This window comes from Felis catus, chromosome B1 (assembly GCF_018350175.1).
Source record: "Felis catus isolate Fca126 chromosome B1, F.catus_Fca126_mat1.0, whole genome shotgun sequence".
Lineage (NCBI taxonomy): Eukaryota > Metazoa > Chordata > Mammalia > Carnivora > Felidae > Felis > Felis catus.
In genome coordinates, this window is record NC_058371.1 from 68,560,882 (window position 1) to 68,582,078 (window position 21,197).

The 21,197-nt window shown below is 37.3% G+C and overlaps 1 protein-coding gene across 13 annotated transcripts in view; it reads right to left on the reverse strand.

Annotated features, from left to right (window-relative positions):
* RAPGEF2 (Rap guanine nucleotide exchange factor 2) overlaps nucleotides 1-21,197 on the reverse strand; it is a 247,896-nt gene that overhangs the window by 124,958 nt on the left and 101,741 nt on the right. Inside the window, exon 1 of one of the 13 annotated variants that reach the window (XM_019828769.3) lies at nucleotides 4,104-5,576. The exons of 10 other annotated variants lie outside the window; for them this stretch is intronic. Coding sequence is in view for 1 of the 3 variants with exons in the window: in XM_019828768.3 (XP_019684327.1) it covers nucleotides 2,797-2,807 (11 nt within the window). In the remaining 2 variants the exon portion in view is untranslated. Of the gene's footprint in view, nucleotides 1-2,796; nucleotides 4,074-4,103; nucleotides 5,577-21,197 lie in introns of those variants that run through there. 2 more of the 13 variants (XM_019828768.3, XM_045055727.1) reach the window with 2 other exon arrangements.

The following is a 21,197-nucleotide window of genomic DNA, read 5'->3' on the forward strand; positions in this document are numbered from 1 at the left end:
TGCTGCAGCCTGGATAAGCCTTGAAAGTATTGTGCTAAGTGCAACAAACCAGTCACAAAATGACATATACTGTAAGATTCTACTTATATGAAATATATAGAACAGGAAAATTCATAAGGACAGAAAGTGGACTATAGATTATTGGGGGTTGTAGGAATGCTTAATGGTTACAGAGGTTCTGTTCAGAGCTATGGAACATAAATTTTGGAAACAGGTAGTGGTGACAGTTGCACAAGTATGATTGTAATTAATGCCATTGAGTCATACACCTTAAATAGTTAAAATAGCTGGGGTGCCTCGCTGGCTCAGAGGAGCATCTAACTCTTGATCTTGGGGTTGTGAGTTCAAGCCCCATGTTGGACATAGAGATTATAAATAAACAAACAAACAAACAAATGGCATATTTTATGTAAGGATAAAAAGGTTGGGTTTCTTGGCAAAAATTTGGGACTTGAATAAGAAAATGTAGAGATACCACTTTGATCACATAATAGCAAATCTTAGAGACAAAGAAAGAGTTAACTTTGATGACCGAATTATACCAATGACAGGCCTGGAACTGACCTCTTTTCTACATTAATTAGCAATGAAGTGAGAGAAGTTGTGGGTGAAAGTGGAACTAGGAAGAAATGGGGAGAAGGCAAATAAGTGTCACTGGAATTTCTGAAGAGTCAGTTGTACTACCTACATTCTTTTTTCATCCAGCATTAACCCTATTTTTATTTTACTGCTAGCCATAAATTTGAGGGTACTGCCACCCCAGCCCCATCTCCACAATTCGGCTTCCTATTCCTCTTCCAAATACTCACTGGACCCATACAGCAGAATCAAAATAAACTTTGTGATCAATACAGAGCTTATAAAACACTCACTAAATATAAGCCCCTGTTCTTATATAGTGTGCATGTAAGAATTTATGTATCTTCTGCAAAAGATGAGTCACAGGGAAGTTGTGAATACAGACAGAAGAGTGAGTACCATGAGTTTAATAAAAAGACTGTCATATTTGCTTCCTACAATGGTACATCAAAACCAAAATAGATTTGTAGAATTTCAGAGATTAACAAAACAAAAACAAAAAAACAAAACTTAGAAAATCCTATAGTACAGGGTTTCTTGGCATTTTTTTCTTCAGCCATAATCCAAGGTACTACATTCAAAGGTCCTCAAACATTTGTATTTTATATAGAGCCCTCAGGTGATAATACATGTGACCAATGCATTCCTACTCACCCCATAAGAACTGCCTCTCTAGTTCCATTTTTATTTCACAATTGAAGAAACTAAGCCAACCTATCTAAGGGAAGGTTAAATGAGATGCCTGAAATCACAATCAGATTCCATAATACAGGATTCTGTCATACTTCACTGACCTTGCCCTTTCTCTTGCTTTCTGCTATAGCCCTCTTCCACATTCAATAACATAAACTCTAGTCTTGGTAAGCTTGCCATTTATGAGGAAAAACTCCCAGACCTCCTAAGGAATATTGCTATACTGTATCATATTTACCCATAAAGCATAAACCCAATGACAAGTGGAGAGCAGGAGTTGATTACAAGATAGATTCTCAGAGATTGGCTAGGCTCACTCACTGCCTAGTTGAGTGAAAAAGACAAATCAGCTTTTGTAATTCAGAAGGCAATTCAAATTCAGCAAAATTACAAATGACCATCAAGAGCTTGAGGGTTACCCTGGAATAGGCCAAGATCTGAATGTCAAATCTATAAAAACCAAGCTTCTCCAGGCACTTGCTGCCAGAACTTCAACTAGTAGAACATCTGCTTCTTTGAAACGGCACTCATAATACCACATGCCATGATAAACAATGATATTTTTGAAGTTTAAACTTCTTAATTTTTAAAGTGACATTGCTTATTTTTAAACCTTGAATTAAAATTATTTAAAAAAAATAATTCCTCTCTTTTAATAATTTCAGTCTTTCTATATAAACACGTAAATACAAATACATATGTATAATAATTTTCAAAAGCAAGAAAGATGTAGGTAACAGTTATCAATGAGACTGGCCCTGAATATTTAAAAACTTGTTCGCCCTTTCTATACTAGATACCAACCAGCCTTTCACAAGAGGCTATAAAGTCAGAAAGAAAGAGATAGGGAGATATGAAGAAGTGTGCTGCATGTGGTTTAAGAATGCTGACAGTTTTCTCGTTCTACGTCGTAAGAAAAGTTAATTACTAGAGCCTATTTTAAATCCTTCTAAAACTGTTCTGTATAAATACACGGTATAGTTTGGCTTTCAACTATTAACCTCAATGTAATTTCAGAATGTCCTTATAATCTTACATTAAACAACTATAAAAGACAACTAAAAGTAACGCAGGTTTACTTTTGGTCAATATATTGGTTCTCTGAGCTACAAAAAAAAAATGTTAAATTCACACAAATGATTGCTATAAAGACCACTTACAGCATAACAAGGTTATTCCTAAATGCTCATATTCCCTAAGTACAACTAATTTAGGGATTAGTTGTTGTTCCAAAAACCATTTAACAATCCAGATTTTCATCCTCATTAAGTTTTTGTACAGAAAAAATTTAAAATGAAGAATTACAAATTGTTGTAAAATTGAAGTAAGCTAATTTCAATATTTCTTACAGGTGCAAAATGCAATGACTTTACAGTACTAAAAATATTCAGACAAAAATTACTAAAATCAATTAGTCTTCTACATAACATAAAATAGACACAATTTTAATAGCTTGATAAACTGTCCTTCAGGTTCAAGACGCACAATAAGAAAGCACAAATGTTTGAAAATACAAAGTCTTACCTAGTTTTCATAAATACCTTTGGTAATGATACCCCAGGCAGGGTACTGCAGGATCTTTCTCTGGTACGGCTGTCCTGTCCTAACTTTCTGTGACCACATTTTCCCCACCCAAGTTGAGTCAAGGGTACTTTACACCAGTGTGAGTTTCCACGAAAGGCAGTTGCTGAACACAGAAGCTTCTTCTATCAGTGTCCCCAAACTTGCCCTTTGTATGGGCCTCCACATTCTTGTTGTACGTCAGAACTGCCCAGTGGAATGCAATTCCTCAGTATTGGAATGTAAACTTGTTCATGTCAGGCTATACCCGGTGAGGGAATACACAGCAATCAAACTGAGATTATGCTGGTGGGCATTCCCAATTTATAAAATGATTTAAAATGTAATACTTTAAAAACACCAATTTTTCATACCTTATTTCTGGACAATGATAAGTAGTTACTAAATGTCACTTTTCTCCTTAAGAATCTAAATAAAATGACTGAACTGATGCTCCTAAATCAAAATCAATCTACTTATTTAGGGCTCACCAAATATATACGTGTGTGTGTGTGTGTGTGTGTGTGTGTGTACATATATATACACACATATATGTATGTGTGTCATATATATGTGTTATATATATGTGTGTGTGTGTGTGCGTGTATTCATATGACACTGCCTTTAAATAGAAGGACAGCAATTAACTTTAGAGGGGAAAAAAATCTAACAAGTAACTGCTGATGCCATCTATCCCATTCTCAATCAGTAGAATAACAAGAGTAAATTTTGATATAAGTATAAAAGGAACATGATCTGAAAAATTACCATAAAAATGCATTTCAGCTTTTAAACTATTGTCCTCGCTCATTAGTTTAACCAAAAGGGAAAAAAAAAGTTACAAGTATTTAAAACAAAAGCATACACACACCAAGTATACTACATATAAGTTACATGTGTGTGTAAATTACCAACTGTTTCTAAAGCATGGCCTTTAACAAGATCCTATTTCAGAAATAACTATTTGAGAAAACTACACACTTACGAGTCTCTCAATTTCTTTCAAGGCTCATTTAGAAATAAATTTTCTAACAATCATCACCCTGCACAAATTAACAGAGGTGGGTTGCTCCACCATGAATCTCAACATTTAACCTTTGCTTAAAAGAGAGCACAAGAAAAAAATTACAAGCGAAGGCCTCATAAGCTGTGTTTTCTCCTCTCTGTTCATTCCTCAGTAGCCTGTTGTCTATTTAACTATGGGAGAAGTACTAAACATTTGGTATTTACACTATTAACATTTTAATTCCTTTAAGAACAAAAAATCTAACCTGCACTGTCTTCAAAATCTTTGAAGCACCAATAACAGCAATAGCACTGCCACCTTCTATCTGAGCTCTTTTCTCTGCGGCAATGAGCACTCCCCATTTCCCTGTGTGTTTTCTCTCAGTGAGTCCATGCGGCTGTAGCTCGTGCAGAAAGCCAACATTCCTTCTGAAGGCTAATTTCCTGCTTCAATGACCCACCCACCCCTCCTGGCTGCAGTTATGTGTTACGCATGTTGTATGGGCACTGCTTCCGCATACCAGCCTCATGACCTCAGCGGCTGCCTGACAGATGCTCTTTTATCAATTTCTATTAATTCATTATCTACCCTCTTGTAAGTCAAGGGCAAGTAGGGAAATCTGCAATGTCTGCTCTCCTATGAGTCTCCAAGGTCAAATGTTTAGATGTGCTCAGCAATGCAATTTTGTTATTAGAATTTATCTAAGCTGTAGTATACACATTGCTCTCCACCAAAGGGATGCTGAATTGTATACCTGGCTTGAGGGATTATCATGGGAAAAAACTAGCATACGTTTAAACCAAAACAACGTGGGAAAAGTTGAAACAGGCTGCTTTTGGTCTTGCTTATCCCTTCAAGAGAAAAAAGGCGGATCTTACCTCAGCTGTACTGGGGTGAAGAGAGCAAGCAGTTTTTCTCTCTTGCCACAATCTAAACCAGCAAAGGACAGTGCTGTGATGATGACTACACTTTGGTAGTGTCTATGTCCTCGTGACCCAACTGCTACAGAACAGCTCAGCTAAATTGATCTGCTGCTATCAGTCTACACAGAGGCACAAACAGGTCTCTGCTGATCACAGTGCTTTGTACACAGATGGCAGCTGATCAGTTTGTATAAAAGTTATGGTCCATAACAGCTTTCCCCTTCAGCATGTAGACATGCCTTATCCAAAAGGCCTTTGTGAAATGTTCACCATTTCACTGTGCAAAGCTCATCATGTATGAGTTGGAGAGACAAGGAAGCTTAGCCCTAACATCTTATCTAAAAATGACCTAATTTTCATAAAATTCGTTAAAGAGGTAAAATGAACAATTACACTAAGAAATCACCAAATAGATCTATGTAACTTGTTAATGAGAAAAATGGTAGATGAATTCAAGTGAATGATTCAAACTGACCCCCTCACCAGCAAGAAACTGAAATGATCTCAAAAATCAAGTAAGATCTCAAATATTGGCAACCAGGCATCTGATATTCTTTAAAGGCTACATAAATGGCACCAAAACCTAGCCACTAACCTCCCCCAAATCTGCCATATACCAGAAATGAAGTTGAAATAGGAGGCATGTCCTTGAAAGACAGGACCTAAAAACGAATAGTTCAGGGGTCACTCAAATAATACCGCATTCATAAAATTCTTAGAAGTTAAAAAAAAACACATTTACAAGAAAGGAAAAGCATAAGCCCACAAATATATGTAACTTCTTAGAAAGACATCAAGTAATAAAATGTCAAATAATCTAATTCATCTGAATAAAACGTGGACATTTCTCAAAAGCCATATTTAGTTTGTTTTATCTTGTTTTATAACTAATTATTCTAATTCTACCAGTAAGTAGACAACTCTGAAAATATTGTTTAACCTGTTTCAGATCCTCCCTTATAGACTGAACTAGTGAAAACCTACTACTTATCATCAAAAATAAAATACTTAGGGGCGCCTGAGTGGCTCAGTTGGTTAAGCGGCTGACTTCGGCTCAGGGCATGATCTCCCAGTTCATGAGTTCAAGCCCCACGTCCGGCTCTGTGCTGACAGCTCAGAGCCTGAAGCCTGCTTCGGAATTTGTGTCTCCCTCTCTGCCCCTCCCCTGCTCGTGCACTCTCTCTCTCTCTCTCTCTTTCTCAAAATTAAATAAACATTAAATTTTTTTTTTAAATAAGTAAAATACTTAGGAATAAATTTAATGAAGACATATATGACCTATACACAAAAATTACAAAAAGAGTATTTAACCATGCAAAGGGAAATAATAGAAAATTTAAATTATGAAATATACCAGGTTGGATGGCTCAATCTTACTGAGAGTAAATCTTTCCAAATTGATCTTTAGATTCAGTGCAAATCCAATCAAATCCTAACAAACTTTGGACACGGACAAGCTGATTTTAAAAAGACTGACAATACCAAGAGTTGGGGAAGAGGTAAAGCAACCAGAATTCTCATAAGCTGTTGGGAATGCAAAATGTTACAGCTATTATACATAACAGCATGGCACTTGTTTATACAATTAAACATACATGTACCATATAACCCAGCGATTTCACCCCTAGGTATTCAAAAAGTAATAAAAACATACGTCCATACAAAAAGATATTCATGAATGTTGACAGAACATCCAGAAAACTGGAAGGAACCTAAACCATCATTTTCAAATTATGTTTTGCAAAAGACTAAAGCTACCTCATTTACAAAGTTCAACAGAATTTATGAAATCCGACAACCATTTAATATGAGAATTGGCAATATGTTGCATAGCTTGCTTAAAACAAGACATGAGATAATTCTGCATGAAAATGGGCAGCAAAGCAGTATCTTAGTTGTCAAATTCTGTCCCTGTAGCCTTCTGACCTTATAAGAATCTCATTTTTGTTTCTGTATTCTCCATATTTACCTACCTTTGCACCTACACTACCCCCATCTCCAAAGCGTTTCAGGTGACTCAATGCCCAGGTTCTCCTCACACCTCCTGTGGCTCCCCCTGTCTGTCAAAGCATGTACCACAACAGGCCTAATACCAAATATATTTAACTCTGATCTCCACCAGCTTCATTCCCTCCAGATTTGGTTATAGCTGGCAAAGGCATCACACTACCAGACATGCAAGTTCCAAGCATTGGAATCATCTTTTACTCCAACTTGTCCCTTGTCTGTAATTTCAGTCTCTAAATTTCGTCAATTAGTCCTTCTAAATTACACTGACATGTGACCCATCATCTTCTATTTCCCTGAAAATACTCGTCAGGCCCTTAGCTTTGACACACCAAGGCTACTGAGATAGGATTCCTGTCTTGGTTCCAACTTTGCCAATCTTCCACTATCTTCCCATTCTACTGATCTTAAAACTTCAGTGACTACACATCAGGGTGCCTGGGTGGCTCAGTCAGTTGAGCATCCAACTTCGGCTCAGATCATGATTTGTGGTCCGTGAGTTCGAGCCCCACCATCAGGCTCTGCACTGACAGCTCAGAGCCTGGAGCCTGCTTCAGATTCTGTGTCTCCCTCTCTCTGCCCCTCCCCCACTCATGCTCTGTCTTTCTCTCTCTGTCTAAATAAACTTAAAAAAAAAAAAAAAACTTCAGTGGCTACACATCAGTCTCATAGTCATTAGCTCAGCCTCTCAGTTCACATCTGACTGACCACTTGCTTGTAAACTTTGAAAATGAGAGTGGCATGGTCCAATACAGATTGTAGTGGAAAATCTCTAGGCCTGGGTCTCAGTATTTTACCCATTTTACCCATTCAGCCAGGTGAATCGACTAACTAGCCCACTTCAGAAACCTCTATCTTGGTCAGTTACATTTCATAATCTTGTATTTTATCTTCTAACCATCTTTATTGCCAAACATGAGGACTCTAATCCAGTGTCTTTTCTACTTATTGTCCCACAAGCACATTCTTAGAAAAATTAAAATTCATACTTCTCAGGCTGTAGTACGTATCAGACAGTTCTTCTCTACTGTTTTTGAAGAACTATAATTACTTTATACTCTGACATAGATAATCAATGAAAAATACCTCTGCTTTAGCCAGAGGGGTGTTTCCATACACAAATTTATATATAACAGTTTTTTAAGGTTCCCTTAATAGATGTCAGTCATACTTCCAAAAAAAAAAAAAATTCACTTAAATGGGATGATTATAAAACCTAGAAAACCCTATTCACAATTAACTCTTCATTCTGTATTTCCAAAATTATGTCAGTTAAAAATCAAGATCAGATGACAAAGGGGTAAGCTGAAGTGGTCTCAAGATTCTGAATAACAAGGAATTATTCCTTTAGACTATACAAACTATCATGGCAGCAGACCTCTGCAATATATAATATAGATCTATAAATAAAGAACATATATAGGTATAGACATAGGTATATCATGTATTATATATGATTAAGAATGATGAAAATGAAATACTCGTAGTTTTTCTATTTGTAAAACTAAAGTATAAATACTTTAAGATGGTTTTCTAAATTCATCTTAATAAAGCAAAAAAATAACAAAAATAGGGGCGCCTGGGTGGCGCAGTCGGTTAAGCGTCCGACTTCAGCCAGGTCACGATCTCGCAGTCCGTGAGTTCGAGCCCCGCGTCAGGCTCTGGGCTGATGGCTCGGAGCCTGGAGCCTGTTTCCGATTCTGTGTCTCTCTCTCTCTCTGCCCCTCCCCCGTTCATGCTCTGTCTCTCTCTGTCCCAAAAATAAAATAAAAAACGTTGAAAAAAAAATTAAAAAATAAATAAATAAAATAACAAAAATAAACCAGAGGAAAATGTTTGACAGATTTTGACCACTGCCTCAATATTTTAAATTATCTGAAGATGTTTATATTAAGAAATAAACATTATCTTAATAAAGCTGATAAACTAAGCAGTTTATAGCTATAAAACATAACGACATCAATAAAAGACAAAGTAAAAATAATCCTTTAAATATAACTCAAAAAAATCCATATAACCAAGTAACTAAGAAAATACACTTACTTAATGTTTATATAGATCTATAACATATGAACATGAAATACTACAAATTATCTTATATTTCATTGCAAAAAACACATAACCTCTATAAAGCCACAGATATGTGACAAGATAAGAAACACAAAAGGAAATAAATTTTTTTTAATATTTTAAACTTACAGCTCAATATTCTTATCAGTAATAAATATGCAAGGTAGTTTTTAAGCACACATTACATTCATTTAAATTCTAATATAAAGATAATACATGAAATAAAATGAAATAATAGCTGAGAGTATATTTCTTAATTCTTGAAGTACTTTTAAACAATTTTCAGTACGTTAAAAAATCAACTAGGATAATAGAATAAATAAATAATAGAATAAAGTCATTTTCTTTAATATATGATTTTGTAGTCTTTTATGCATATATATATATATATATATAATTTAACTTATAATTAAATAAAATAAAGGGACCCTGAACTATGATTAACTGGAAGTTTTTATTTTAATATTCCAATTTCACCATGTATGATTTGCTTCATATCACAATCTTTCTCTTACTAATAACACTATTATTTTCTGTTGGTCTTCCCAATAGCGAAAGTATGCTTCTTATTAAAAAAAAAACAGGCTGGGGGGGGGGGAGGGCCTGGGTGGCTCAGTCGGTTGAGGGTCTGACTTCAGCTCAGATCATGATCTTGAGGTTTGTGAGTTCAAGCCCTGAGTTGGGCTCTGTGCTGACAGCTCGGAACCTGGAGCCTACTTCAGATTCTGTGTCTCCCCCTGTCTCTACCCCTCCCCTGCTCGCTCACTCTCGCTCTCTCTCTCTCTCTCTCTGTCAAAAATAAATATTAAAAAAAATTTTTTTAGGGGTGCCTGGGTGCCTCAGTCAGTTAAGCAGTCGACTCTTGATTTGGGCTCAGGTCATAATCTCACAGTTCATGATTCGAGCCCCATGTCAAAGCCTGCTTGGGATTCTCTGTCTCCCTCTTTCTCTCTGCCCCCTTCTCACTCCCATGAACATCCATGATCTCTCAAAAATAAATAAATAAGCATTTTATAAAAATAAATATAGTTGATAGATATTTAAAGGCAGTTTGAATTCAAACAGGTGAAATGGTACTTCACACATCCCTCCACACCAAGCCTCCCCCAAAATGACCGTGGCACAAACATGGGTTGCGGGTTCCATTCCACTTAGCAGCAGATAAGTAAATCCAGTTTTTTACAGAGAAAAATACGGTATTTTATTGACACACACATCACACTTTAAAACCTTTATGAAATACTGTATTTACTTTTGCAAGAGAAATCCAAACATCACTAAAAAGAAACTCTAGAGTGAACTCACAGTCATTTACACCAAGGATCACAAATGACAAATTCCCTGACTGAAGATTTCAAGCATCAGATGGCCTGGATAACCTATCAATTGTACTACTACAGCCAAAAACATCAGAGTCCTTCTCTTTAAGGTTACTTACTTTGTTAAGACACTACCAATGCCAGTTTCCCAAGGACTGTGAAAGCCTGCACTTATACGTGCAGCGTATCTGTGAAGCTGTTGTTATGGCAACCAAATTCCCAACTTGATCCAGCAATTGAACTCCCTCTCTAGAGATCTGTTTTGCTCTGTGCATCAGGTATCCCATCAGAATATGATTTAAACAGGGTAAGCCTGCTCTAAAAGATGCTCAAAGTCATGTTAGCTTTCCAGGATGAAGACATTTCATGCTGAAGCAGAAAATACAACTAATACCTGAAGGGGGAACATTTTAATATATCCCACTGGATCTTTAACACATCTCAATCTATTCCATCAATTTACACCTCCACCTTATTTCAAATTTAACGCAGGATATGTTTAGATAAACTGCAACTAAACTCTCCCTTCAACATTATCGACTGTAGTCAAACCAAGCTCACATTTGTTTCATAATTTTATTTGCCTTATTTGGAACTCCTTCCCAACATTGTCTTAAAATCTTTAACATATATTTTTACCTTATCTGTGTGTGTCATGGGAATACCTGGACTCAAGTCAACTTTAAATATGACAAGTAGAAATTATAGGTGATGTAAGACCCGAAGCAGTGTGGGTAAGCTGATGAAGAGTATGATCCTAGGGCTGAGGGGTTAGAATGATGTAGAAAAGAAAGATAATGAACAAACTAAGCAGGGAAACTGGAGAGCAAGTGTAATAGAAAGTATTGATTATCCACTCCAACATCCATTCTCCTCCTTCTTCTTAGAAGGATATTTTTAGGAGTGCCTGGGTGGCTTAGTCTTGATTTCAGCTCAGGTCATGGTCTCACAGTTCGTGAGTTCGCGCCCCATATCAGGTTCTGGGCTTATTTATTTTTAAATAAAGACATATTATTTTTAGCGGGCACATTACATCACAGAATAAAAGACTACTTGTCTTAGGCTCCTGGGCAACCTGAAGTGATCATGTTAAGTACCTCTAGACAATGTAACATAAAAAGAAACATTGTTTCAAGAAATCTGATTCGGATAGAAGTTAAACTTTTTTTTGTTCTCCTGCCTTCCCTCCCGCTTCTAGCTCCTGCTGCAGACGTGACAGGTGTGATTTAGCAGCCACCTTGTGGTCTGACCTGATGCTGAAAGTGGAAGCTATGTGCACACACAGGTTTTGGAAAGAAGGATGAAAGCCTGTAACCTTTTCACACTGAGGAGCCACCAGACCATCAGGGACCATCTACCTTTAGGGTTCTTTTATGTGACAAAAAAAGTAGGTCCTGCTGTGTTTATGCAATTGTTTTATACAACCCAAACTAATTGTACCTAATGCAGTAAGCAAAATGATGTCCAACAAGATACCATTTTTGCCCCTTCTGCACTCCTGCACAAACTGGCCAGTACCAAGTTCTCATGAGCGTCCCCCCAGACTCCTTCCTTCCATTATGGTACAGCCTCATTCTTTTCCTAACCAAAATTTCAATAAATCGGAGGTTATTGAAAAGTTATTTCTGAAAGGGAATATGTTGGGGCGCCTGGGTGACTTGGTCGGTTAAGCATCTGACTTCAGCTCAGGTCATGACCTCACTGCTTGAGCCCCATGTCAGGCTCTGGGCTGACAGTGCAGAGCCTGGAGCCTGCTTTGGATTCTGTGTCTCCCTCTCTCTCTGCCCCTCCCCCATTCACACTCGTCTCTCTCCCTCTCAAAAATAAACGTTAAAATAAGTTTTTTAAGGTAATATGTTAGTGAAATATCATTAAACTTTTTTAAAGTGATTTTTAAGGGCAAGTTAAAAATATAATCCTAGGGGCACCTGGGTGGCTCAGTTTAGTTGAGCATCCGACTTCGGCTCAGGTCACGATCTTGTAGTTCATGAGTTCAAGCCCTGCATCAGGTTCACTGCTGTCAGCCTGTCAGCCCAAAGCCTGCTTTGGATCCTCTATCCCCCTCTCTCTGCCCCTCCCCCACTTGCACTCTCCCCCCAAAAATAAATTTAAATATATATATGTATACATACGTATATATACATACACACACACACACACAAACACACACACACACATATAAAATCCTAAACCAATACGATTCAACAAGTATTTATGAAATGGCTGATAAGTGTTAGATGTGCTAGGGGAAGCAAAGATGAAAAATACAGCCACACCCTTCAAAAATCTTAGTTTAGTGTGGATAGGGAACAATTAATCCTGACAGGAAAACAAGGGTAGGATTCCCAGAGAATTAAACATGTTGTTTTCACTGGCAGATGAGGAACAATGGGAGTGAAGGTAGCAACAGCAAGGTGGATATCCCAGACAGCAAGAACAACCTGACAAAGATATGCTTGGACCACAACAATCAGCTTGGGTGTCTGGAGAGGGTATACAGGGAATAATTTAGGTTGGAGACATTTTGAGCTGCCCTGTGCGTATCACTAAAAAGTCTGGATTTTATCTGTTTGGCAGCTGCCAGTCATTTAAGCTAATTATTCAAAAGATCAAGAAGAAAAGTCCTATGCTTCAAACAATGATTTGGGGACACTGTGGAAGAAGTATTGATGGCCTTCAGGGAGCTACTTTAATAGAGCAGGTGACATCTGAACACAGGCACTGGAAGCAGTGATAGAGGCAGTTGATTTGATGGATACTGCCATTTCTAACTCTGAAGTGTTTCCTAAAAAGAAAAACCCACAATTGTCAGAGGGAGAAAAGAGAGATCAAAACTGAGACTCACAGAAATTTCTAGAGCAGGTGACAAGCTGTTTATTAAAGCCATTAGAGACAGAAAAAGCAGGAAGTCAAGTAGACTTGTAGGCGTTTGTTGCTTTACATATATGGTTTCTAGAGCTCAAGGGACCTGGAACAAACCCACATAAGGTATGGTTATTCCAGATCCACCCTTAATTCCTGCTCCTATCTCTCCCTTTACTGTATGCACTGGTAAAGCACAAACTCCAGCAACACCTTCTCCATGCCTGCCCCTAAACAGCCAAAAGTTGCTCAGAAACACACACACACACACACACACACACACACACACACACACACACACACTTACCATCTATGTCCACGAATATCAAATGGGCACTCAACACTCCCTTTGTGTACAACTTCTTTCTCTCTTTTGTCAAAACTCCTCAATACCTACCATTGAACTCCCAAATCTACCCAGTAACCTATGCAGCTTTTGTCATAAGCCTGCAAAGAAGGTGAAGCTCTTTCACTCGTTCCAAAGCTAACACCTCCCCACCTTGTGGGTCTCACCCGTTTCTGCAATTACCTCTCTCTTTTCAGTACCATCCATTCACCCCTCTCTGCTGGATCATCTGTAGTAACGTACAAACACACACTAGCATCTTCTCAATTTTACAGAAACAAAACGCTTTAGTTCACAAACAACTCCCAGCCACCGGCCCATTTCCCTGCTCCTCTTCACAATGAAAATTCCCCTTCACCAGTTCTTACCTTCCCAGTTTCCCCCAATCAGCTCCACGACTTCACTGCGAATGGTTCGCTCAGGTCACCTACGACCCCCTAGCTGCCAAATCCCAAGGTCATGTCTCTGGTCTCACCTTACTGAATCTCCTTGCAGCACTGGACAAACGGACCCCACACTTCCTTCTCAAAACACTTTTTACCACTTGGCTTTGGGGACACACAGGTAGGATCTCTGTGTTTCCACACCATATTCTAGGCAGGCACACAGAGGCAACTCAATGATATCGGCAGAATGAAGAAGATAGGAGAATACGCACATATAACTGCAGGTGAGCAATTTAGGACAGGGGTCGATCGACTCATTAATACTGATTAAGCATCAAGTGGAGGACTCCCTTAAAGGGGTGTAACTAATAGCCCAGGGTACTATTTGGTGCTGGAAATCAGTTCTAGTCACTACGCTCATCACTTTTGGTAAGGAATTCTCCTCAGATATGAAGTTGCTAAGACACCATCTCTTGTAGTGATTAATTTTAACAGACGAGCATTTTTAAAGAAAAATACACTTATTTACTCTTGATAACAATCTGTTTGACTTAATAATTATTTAATCTATGAAGCAGAATGCTTTTGAAACCTCAGTAAAAGTATGTCAGTTTTTAAGCATTGCTGCTGGATTAGGTGTAGGCAAAATAACTGCGGAAGACTGGAAGGAAACAGTCGAGTCCAGTAAGAGTGATTCTCACACACACACTCACATTTATGTATATATATGTGTATTTTAATCCAATTATATGTGCAAATATATATAAATACACACACATATATGTTATATGTATAGATCAAATTGAACATTTTTAAGTTAAAACAGAAGTATCTTCCCATGATTCTATGCCTAACCAGCTACCTTCATTAACTGGCCAACCACAGGCCCCAATCACTTGCTTCTGCAAAATAATGTGGCAACGAGTTGTTGAGACACTGTCTCAAGAGTGTCTGAGATAAGTGGTTCTTATAACTTATTAGCCCTTACTAATTCTTCAATCATCCACTGACTTTGTATTATTCCAAATATGAATTAAACAAAATCTTGTGGCTTATCTTGGGAGAAAGGAAAGAAAGAAGGGAGGGAAGGAGGATCAATTTCTTCTTTTAAAGAAATAAACAACTTTTAGTAATGCTGGTTGTAAAAAAAACTTCTAAAAAACTTATGTATCATGTCATTTATTCCTATTATAAGTTACCAATATCTCCCCATGATGGAAAGGAAGGTATGTTAGACCAATACATTACCTTAAAAACCCAATGAGAGCAGTTTTGAGATGATTTATACCTTTTCCCCCCCTTCCTTCTTCACTAACCACAATTTCTCTTCCATGCTTAATCTATACCACCATTGTTGTGATTTGGCTAATAACTGAAGGTAAATCTTACCTGTAATGTACAATCTCCAGAGCTCTGATCCTCACCTTACTTTCATGCCATCTGGATACACTTAATGTCTAATAAAGTTACCCTTTCATAACATTTATCAGCGAGTTTTTTTTCTTTCTTTCTTTTTTTTTTTTTTAGAGAGAGAGAGGGAGGGAGAGAGAGAAAGGATTGCCAGGGAGGGATAGAGGGGAAGGGAGAGAGAGAATCTTAAGCAAGCTCCATGTAGGGCTTGATCTCATGACCCTGAGGATCATGACCTGAGCTAAAATCAAGAGTCAGGCGCTTAACCAACTGAGCCATCCAGGCACCCCATCAGTGAGTTATTTTTTTAAAGCCATATTCCATCTCCAATAAGGCATCATATGACTTATAACACATTTGTACTCTTTCAAGAATACGATTTTCTAATCCTATATGACTCTTCACATGAAATAAGGAATAGTTAGTTGTGTTTTCAGTCCCTACCACATAAATACAGAATCACTCTTCCACTGTTTCACCTTCTTCCATTACTGGGGGGAAAAAAAAAAAAAAAAAACTAGCAAGTTTCAGAGCAATCAATTAACTTATCATCTAGCACTGGCAAGCAGAAAGTAGGTCTGTGATTTTTAAACTCAAGTAGCTCATTGTTTGTCATGTGAATCATAATGAGAATAGAATTTCAGCCTCTCAGAACTGATTAGTTAAATGTCTTGTTTCCCCACTTATCCTCATTATAGCTGCCAGCTCTAATTTAAAATGTGAGTTTGAGAGTACCATACCACAATTTTAATTTTTAAATTGTGGATATATTTGGTATCAATGAAAGAGAAGTACTGCTTGTAAATGGACACAGCCAACATGATACAAATAAATGATGTGTGCATTTCTCCTAACCTCTTGCCAACGTTCCTTGACACCTAACATACCAACAACCCTGGCCTTTCCAGCCAACTTCCACAGCTTTGTAAACTAGACTTCTCATTAATGCCCCCATCACCAATGCTTTTGCAATTAGTTCACTCCCTAAAGTGCATGTCTGTTCTAGATAAATGATCCTATTCTTGTGACTCCACTCAAGCTATTGCTAATGTATAAACTGCCCCACCTTCAATCTTATTTCTGTGCCATCACTCATGCTCTTTAGTATGTCCAGACTTCCTTTCCAACCACTGTCCAACAATCTAAATCATAAACCTAACTCAGAATTCACTTAAGAGCTACTCCTCATTACCACATACATTAAGACACCACTAATCTTGGAAGGTCTTTTGCATTTTGTGTGGTCTTTGCTACATCAATTTACACTGTATTATTTAACGACACCTATGCGATTTTTTCATGCTTCATATATGACTGCCTCATCTCCCCAACCAGATACTAAATTATGTGACAGCAGGGAGTAGACCATTTTGTTTCCTCTGCATACTCCAGAACTTACTACAGAGACCACACAGCAGGACTTAATGCAAGTTTCAACTACTATTTGAAATGACATGGAAATATGCCTCAAAATTTAAACTCTACCAAACTTACTTTAGAATGAGACAGAATGACCCATAAATATGAAAAGGGCCTATGAACTAATCCTAAATTTTTATGGCATTTCAGTGTTCAGCAGTTTCCACAGACAGGGCTTTGCCAGTTGCAGACATAACTTCTCACGACACTTACAGTGTACAGATTACTTGTCCCACTAAGTCCGCTGCCTGACCACCTGGTAGCTGGACCCTAGCATCCGTGCACTAGAAGCCTCCAGCCCTCTGTATAGACAGGTTTTTCTCCCCAGGTCCTCTGGCTCCCATCTTTGATTACAACCCATTTCTTGGCATCTTTGAAGTGTTTAGGGTATGTCCACCCCGGGCTTATTTTTTCCTTCAAACTCACAGCCCCTGCCACACTAATATGAAGAGATTTGTTTACTAATTGCACGGCATATAAAAAATATAGAAAGTTTTTAGCTACCAGAGCAATAAAAATATTATTTATGTTTGAATGTGGTGGGATGCATGGTCATTTCTACTAAAAGGCCCTTCCTTGGGGCTTCTATGATAAAATTGATTCTATTGAGAAAATCAGGTTCAACATTTTAAATAAAGTGATCTCCCCCCCCCCCCCGGATTATGACCAACATAAACTCAAAGAAAGAGTCTGTATGACAGTAATGTTTAAACATCTAGCATTGTTTTTTGCAAATAAATGTAAAATGACTGATAAATTACGAGGAAAAGATTCCACTCTATGAGTTAATATACAATATAGGTAGTGTCTTCTTCTCTAACAAACAATCTAAATAGCAAGTGAAAGTTTAGACGCACAGTCTAAGCCTATCTTCTATATCTAAAATTCTCAGCCTTCCAAAGAAGCCAGAAGCCTGGCTTAACCCAGCAGCCTGGATTAACATATTAAAATAACATGTTAATCCAAGTTATAAATTGTGAATTTACTACAAAATAGGTTCAGTATTCGTAGGATGGGACAATTTTTAAAGTGGGAAAATTTTAAGTATACAACAATTTCTATTAAAGTTCCATAAATAACACTGATTTAGAACACATTAGGACAATTAACATTATTATCTTCCTGCCCATTATGTAGAATAAACAAAAGTACATTAAGAAAAACACTTCTAAACCTGCAACTTTAGATGAGACAGTTTTCATCTCTTGCTTTCCAGCTCCACTGTTGTTGCAAATGATGCCTTTGAAAAAGTTAGGGGGCAAAAACTCCTTCCTCAAAATATTTCACCACTCTCTGCTTTTCACGGTCTATTACTGTGGTTAAAACAGCACATCGACGGGGCGCCTGGGTGGTGCAGTCGGTTAAGCGTCCGACTTCAGCCAGGTCACGATCTCGCGGTCTGTGAGTTCGAGCCCCGTGTCGGGCTCTGGGCTGATGGCTCAGAGCCTGGAGCCTGTTTCCGATTCTGTGTCTCCCTCTTTCTCTGCCCCTTGCCCGTTCATGCTCTGTCTCTCTCTGTCCCAAAAATAAATAAACGTTGAAAAAAAAAATTAAAAAAACAAAAAAAACAGCACATCGCTGAGTTGTGCGGTACACAACATGCACAACTCAGTGACTACCGCTACTCTGCTGAAAGGACTGAAAAACACATCCAATGTACACTGTTTCTATCTTCATCTATGACAAATGTCTCCTCTGACATCTTCCTAAGTGAGAATGACAATAACCTTTGTTGCATTGCTAAATTACCTTTGTTCACCACCTTTCTGATCAAAAAAACTGAATTTATTTTTAAATAAGACTGAGAAAACCATTACTATAAATTGTACATTGCTTCAGGACTACAAATTTTTACTCCACATAAGAGTTTCGCCCTGTACTGGGGCAACATTTTATGTAATAACATTATAAATGACATTACTGCCATTTGTACAAATACCAGCATTTCAAACCTTGATATATTTCTAATAGATTTACAATAAAACTCACAAAAACATTCATTTCACTTAAATTACTTAGAACAGAAAAAAGTGAGTAAGCTGTCACTGATAGTCTCAAAGGAATTAATAGACTCCGTGAATGTCAAAACTCTTAACAGGGAAAATGATTCATGTTTCAACAACATAAAGGTATGCAACCCAAAGAACATTTATCTAAAAAGAAAACAAAAAAAAATTTTTTTTTAAAAACCATAAAGTGCTGACCTCAATGTCAATCAAGGAATTCAATACAGCAAATGAAACCTAGAAGCCAAATGGCAGATTTTTTGCAATGTATATCATCCTTCTCACTTGATGATAATCAGGTGTCAAAGCAATTTCATGAGAATTAGGTAAAAACATAAAAATATTCTTCAAAGTATTTTGATTCAAAACTAACTGCTCAGGGTGAATTAGCTGTCAAAATGAGTGATCAGGTTACTTATTATATATACCAATAAACAATTTCCAGACTAACATGATAAAAATATGATAAATGTGGAGAATCATCTGTGAACTAGTTTTATAAAACCAGATTGTTACTAACACCTCAACCATACTATTCTTTAATCAAACCTCAATATTTTGTGGAGAAATAAATATATATGCATCACTAGTGTCAACCTTTAGCACAGCACCAGTAGAAACTCCTTCCTATTAAAACAGTATGAACACTATTCCTAAGGCAACATCACCAAAAGAAACAAACAACTTAGAGCAAATGTCACAGGTGCAACGTGAAGACATAGCCTATATATAGTACTAGCTTGTCATTCAGACTGAAACACCATTCCTTCCTTCATCCCATTAAAGTACTGGCTTGCAAGCATTTGACATCCAGCCAGAGAAAGAGTAACTTATGTCATCTTTTAAAATAATTAGGCATAGAGTCCAATGTGTTCATAAAATAGGTCTGAACTACAAGTCCTCTTTCTTCCAGAACAGCAGTTTTCTGAACATTAGGTTCCCTTTCCAGAAGTTAGAACAAGCTGTTACTTGACTAGTTAATGATGGCTGGTACTGAAAAAAGACCATCACAGGCTCCTTCACTGTTCTAGGGTCTCAGTCTATAGATTTGTTTTGTATAACAGACCTTGCATCAATAGGATAATGAAGTCACTAACCTCTGTCCTCCTTTAAGATATATAAATTTCAAATCACAGTCATTAAAGCAATATTTATAATGAAAAGCCATCAAAAATGTACCCTTACAATTATTAACTAAACTGTGGAAAGTTCAAGTAACTGAACAATTAAACAGGCATCAAGATACATAAAGAGCAAGCCTTTTAAAGAGCTTTTAATATTACAAGGCAACACTTATATGTACACATATTCTTTAATTGAAATAAACAAGATATTACATTGTTTATTAAGTATGCTCTTCAGTATGTGAAACACATACATGTAAGACTAGATAGGAAAACACTATAGAGTATTATAGAATTATTACTTTGAATGAGAGATTATAAGTGATTTTTTCCATCTCTTTACCTTTGCTAATTTACACACTACTTATTATTACTTTTTATATTAAAATTATACATAATTAAAAAATATACCAACGCTTAAATATCGTTTGACTATACCTTCATCCAAGTTCAGAAACAGAGTTATTGCCCCCAAAAAGAGACCAAAAAGTAAGTAGGTCCTGTATTTGAAGGACAAGAACGTTAATCAATTCTCCATTCCTCTGGGAAACAGAATTCCTAGAACTATAGGAGCTGGTTCATCGGCTCACTCCCAGCATCCCAGGCAGAATTCCAGGAGGCACAACCACCCACCATACTGTACTGCCAGTTTCCTCAGTCTCGAAATGCAGATGAAAATTATACTTACCTCAAAGGGTAGTTGCAATACTAAACGATCACACACACACACACACACACACACACACACACACACACACAATATTCAAAATGGTGAGCTGGTAAATAGAAAGCACTGTCAAAGCCTTAGCTATTTTTCCATCATCACTTTATTACTGCTACTACCACTACCAGTGCTATTTCCATTACTATAACTATCGCTACTATAAGAACAACCACAAATAGGCAGGCAATAGAGCCAGCCTCTCTCCCTCATGGGGTTATTTTCCAAAGAGAATAATGCCTGCCAGTCTGATCTCGGAGAAGCAGAGGGCAAAGAGGCATGGGAATTGCACCAGAGATTGTTTTTCACTAGATGCAATGAGCCTCTGGCACTCTCTCACTGCCCAAGTCCCTACCTCCAAAGGCCATCCCAGTGCCTTCTATTACCACACCCAGGCATGTATAAATTGCCTCTCCCTATCTCACTGACTCTGACATTTTATAAATGTTTGCTCATGTTTTTAAAATAGATTCTTAATTTGTCCCTGACCCATTCAGAATTACTCATCAAGAATACAGTTAAATATTTTCATGAGAGAGTGAAGTTATAGAAGGGGGGGGTGGGGGGTGGGGAGCAGTCACTATGCTTTAATAAATTTTGCCCATTTAAATATTTATTTAGTAAATTTAAATAAAGATATTTAATCTGTTAAAATGTTTTAAACTTTAGTCAAAATAAAAATATACAACTGTGAAAAATAAACAATTGGGGTAAAAAATAACTAGTAAAACTTAGTGGCTGACACCTTCAGTCAGGGAACTGAACA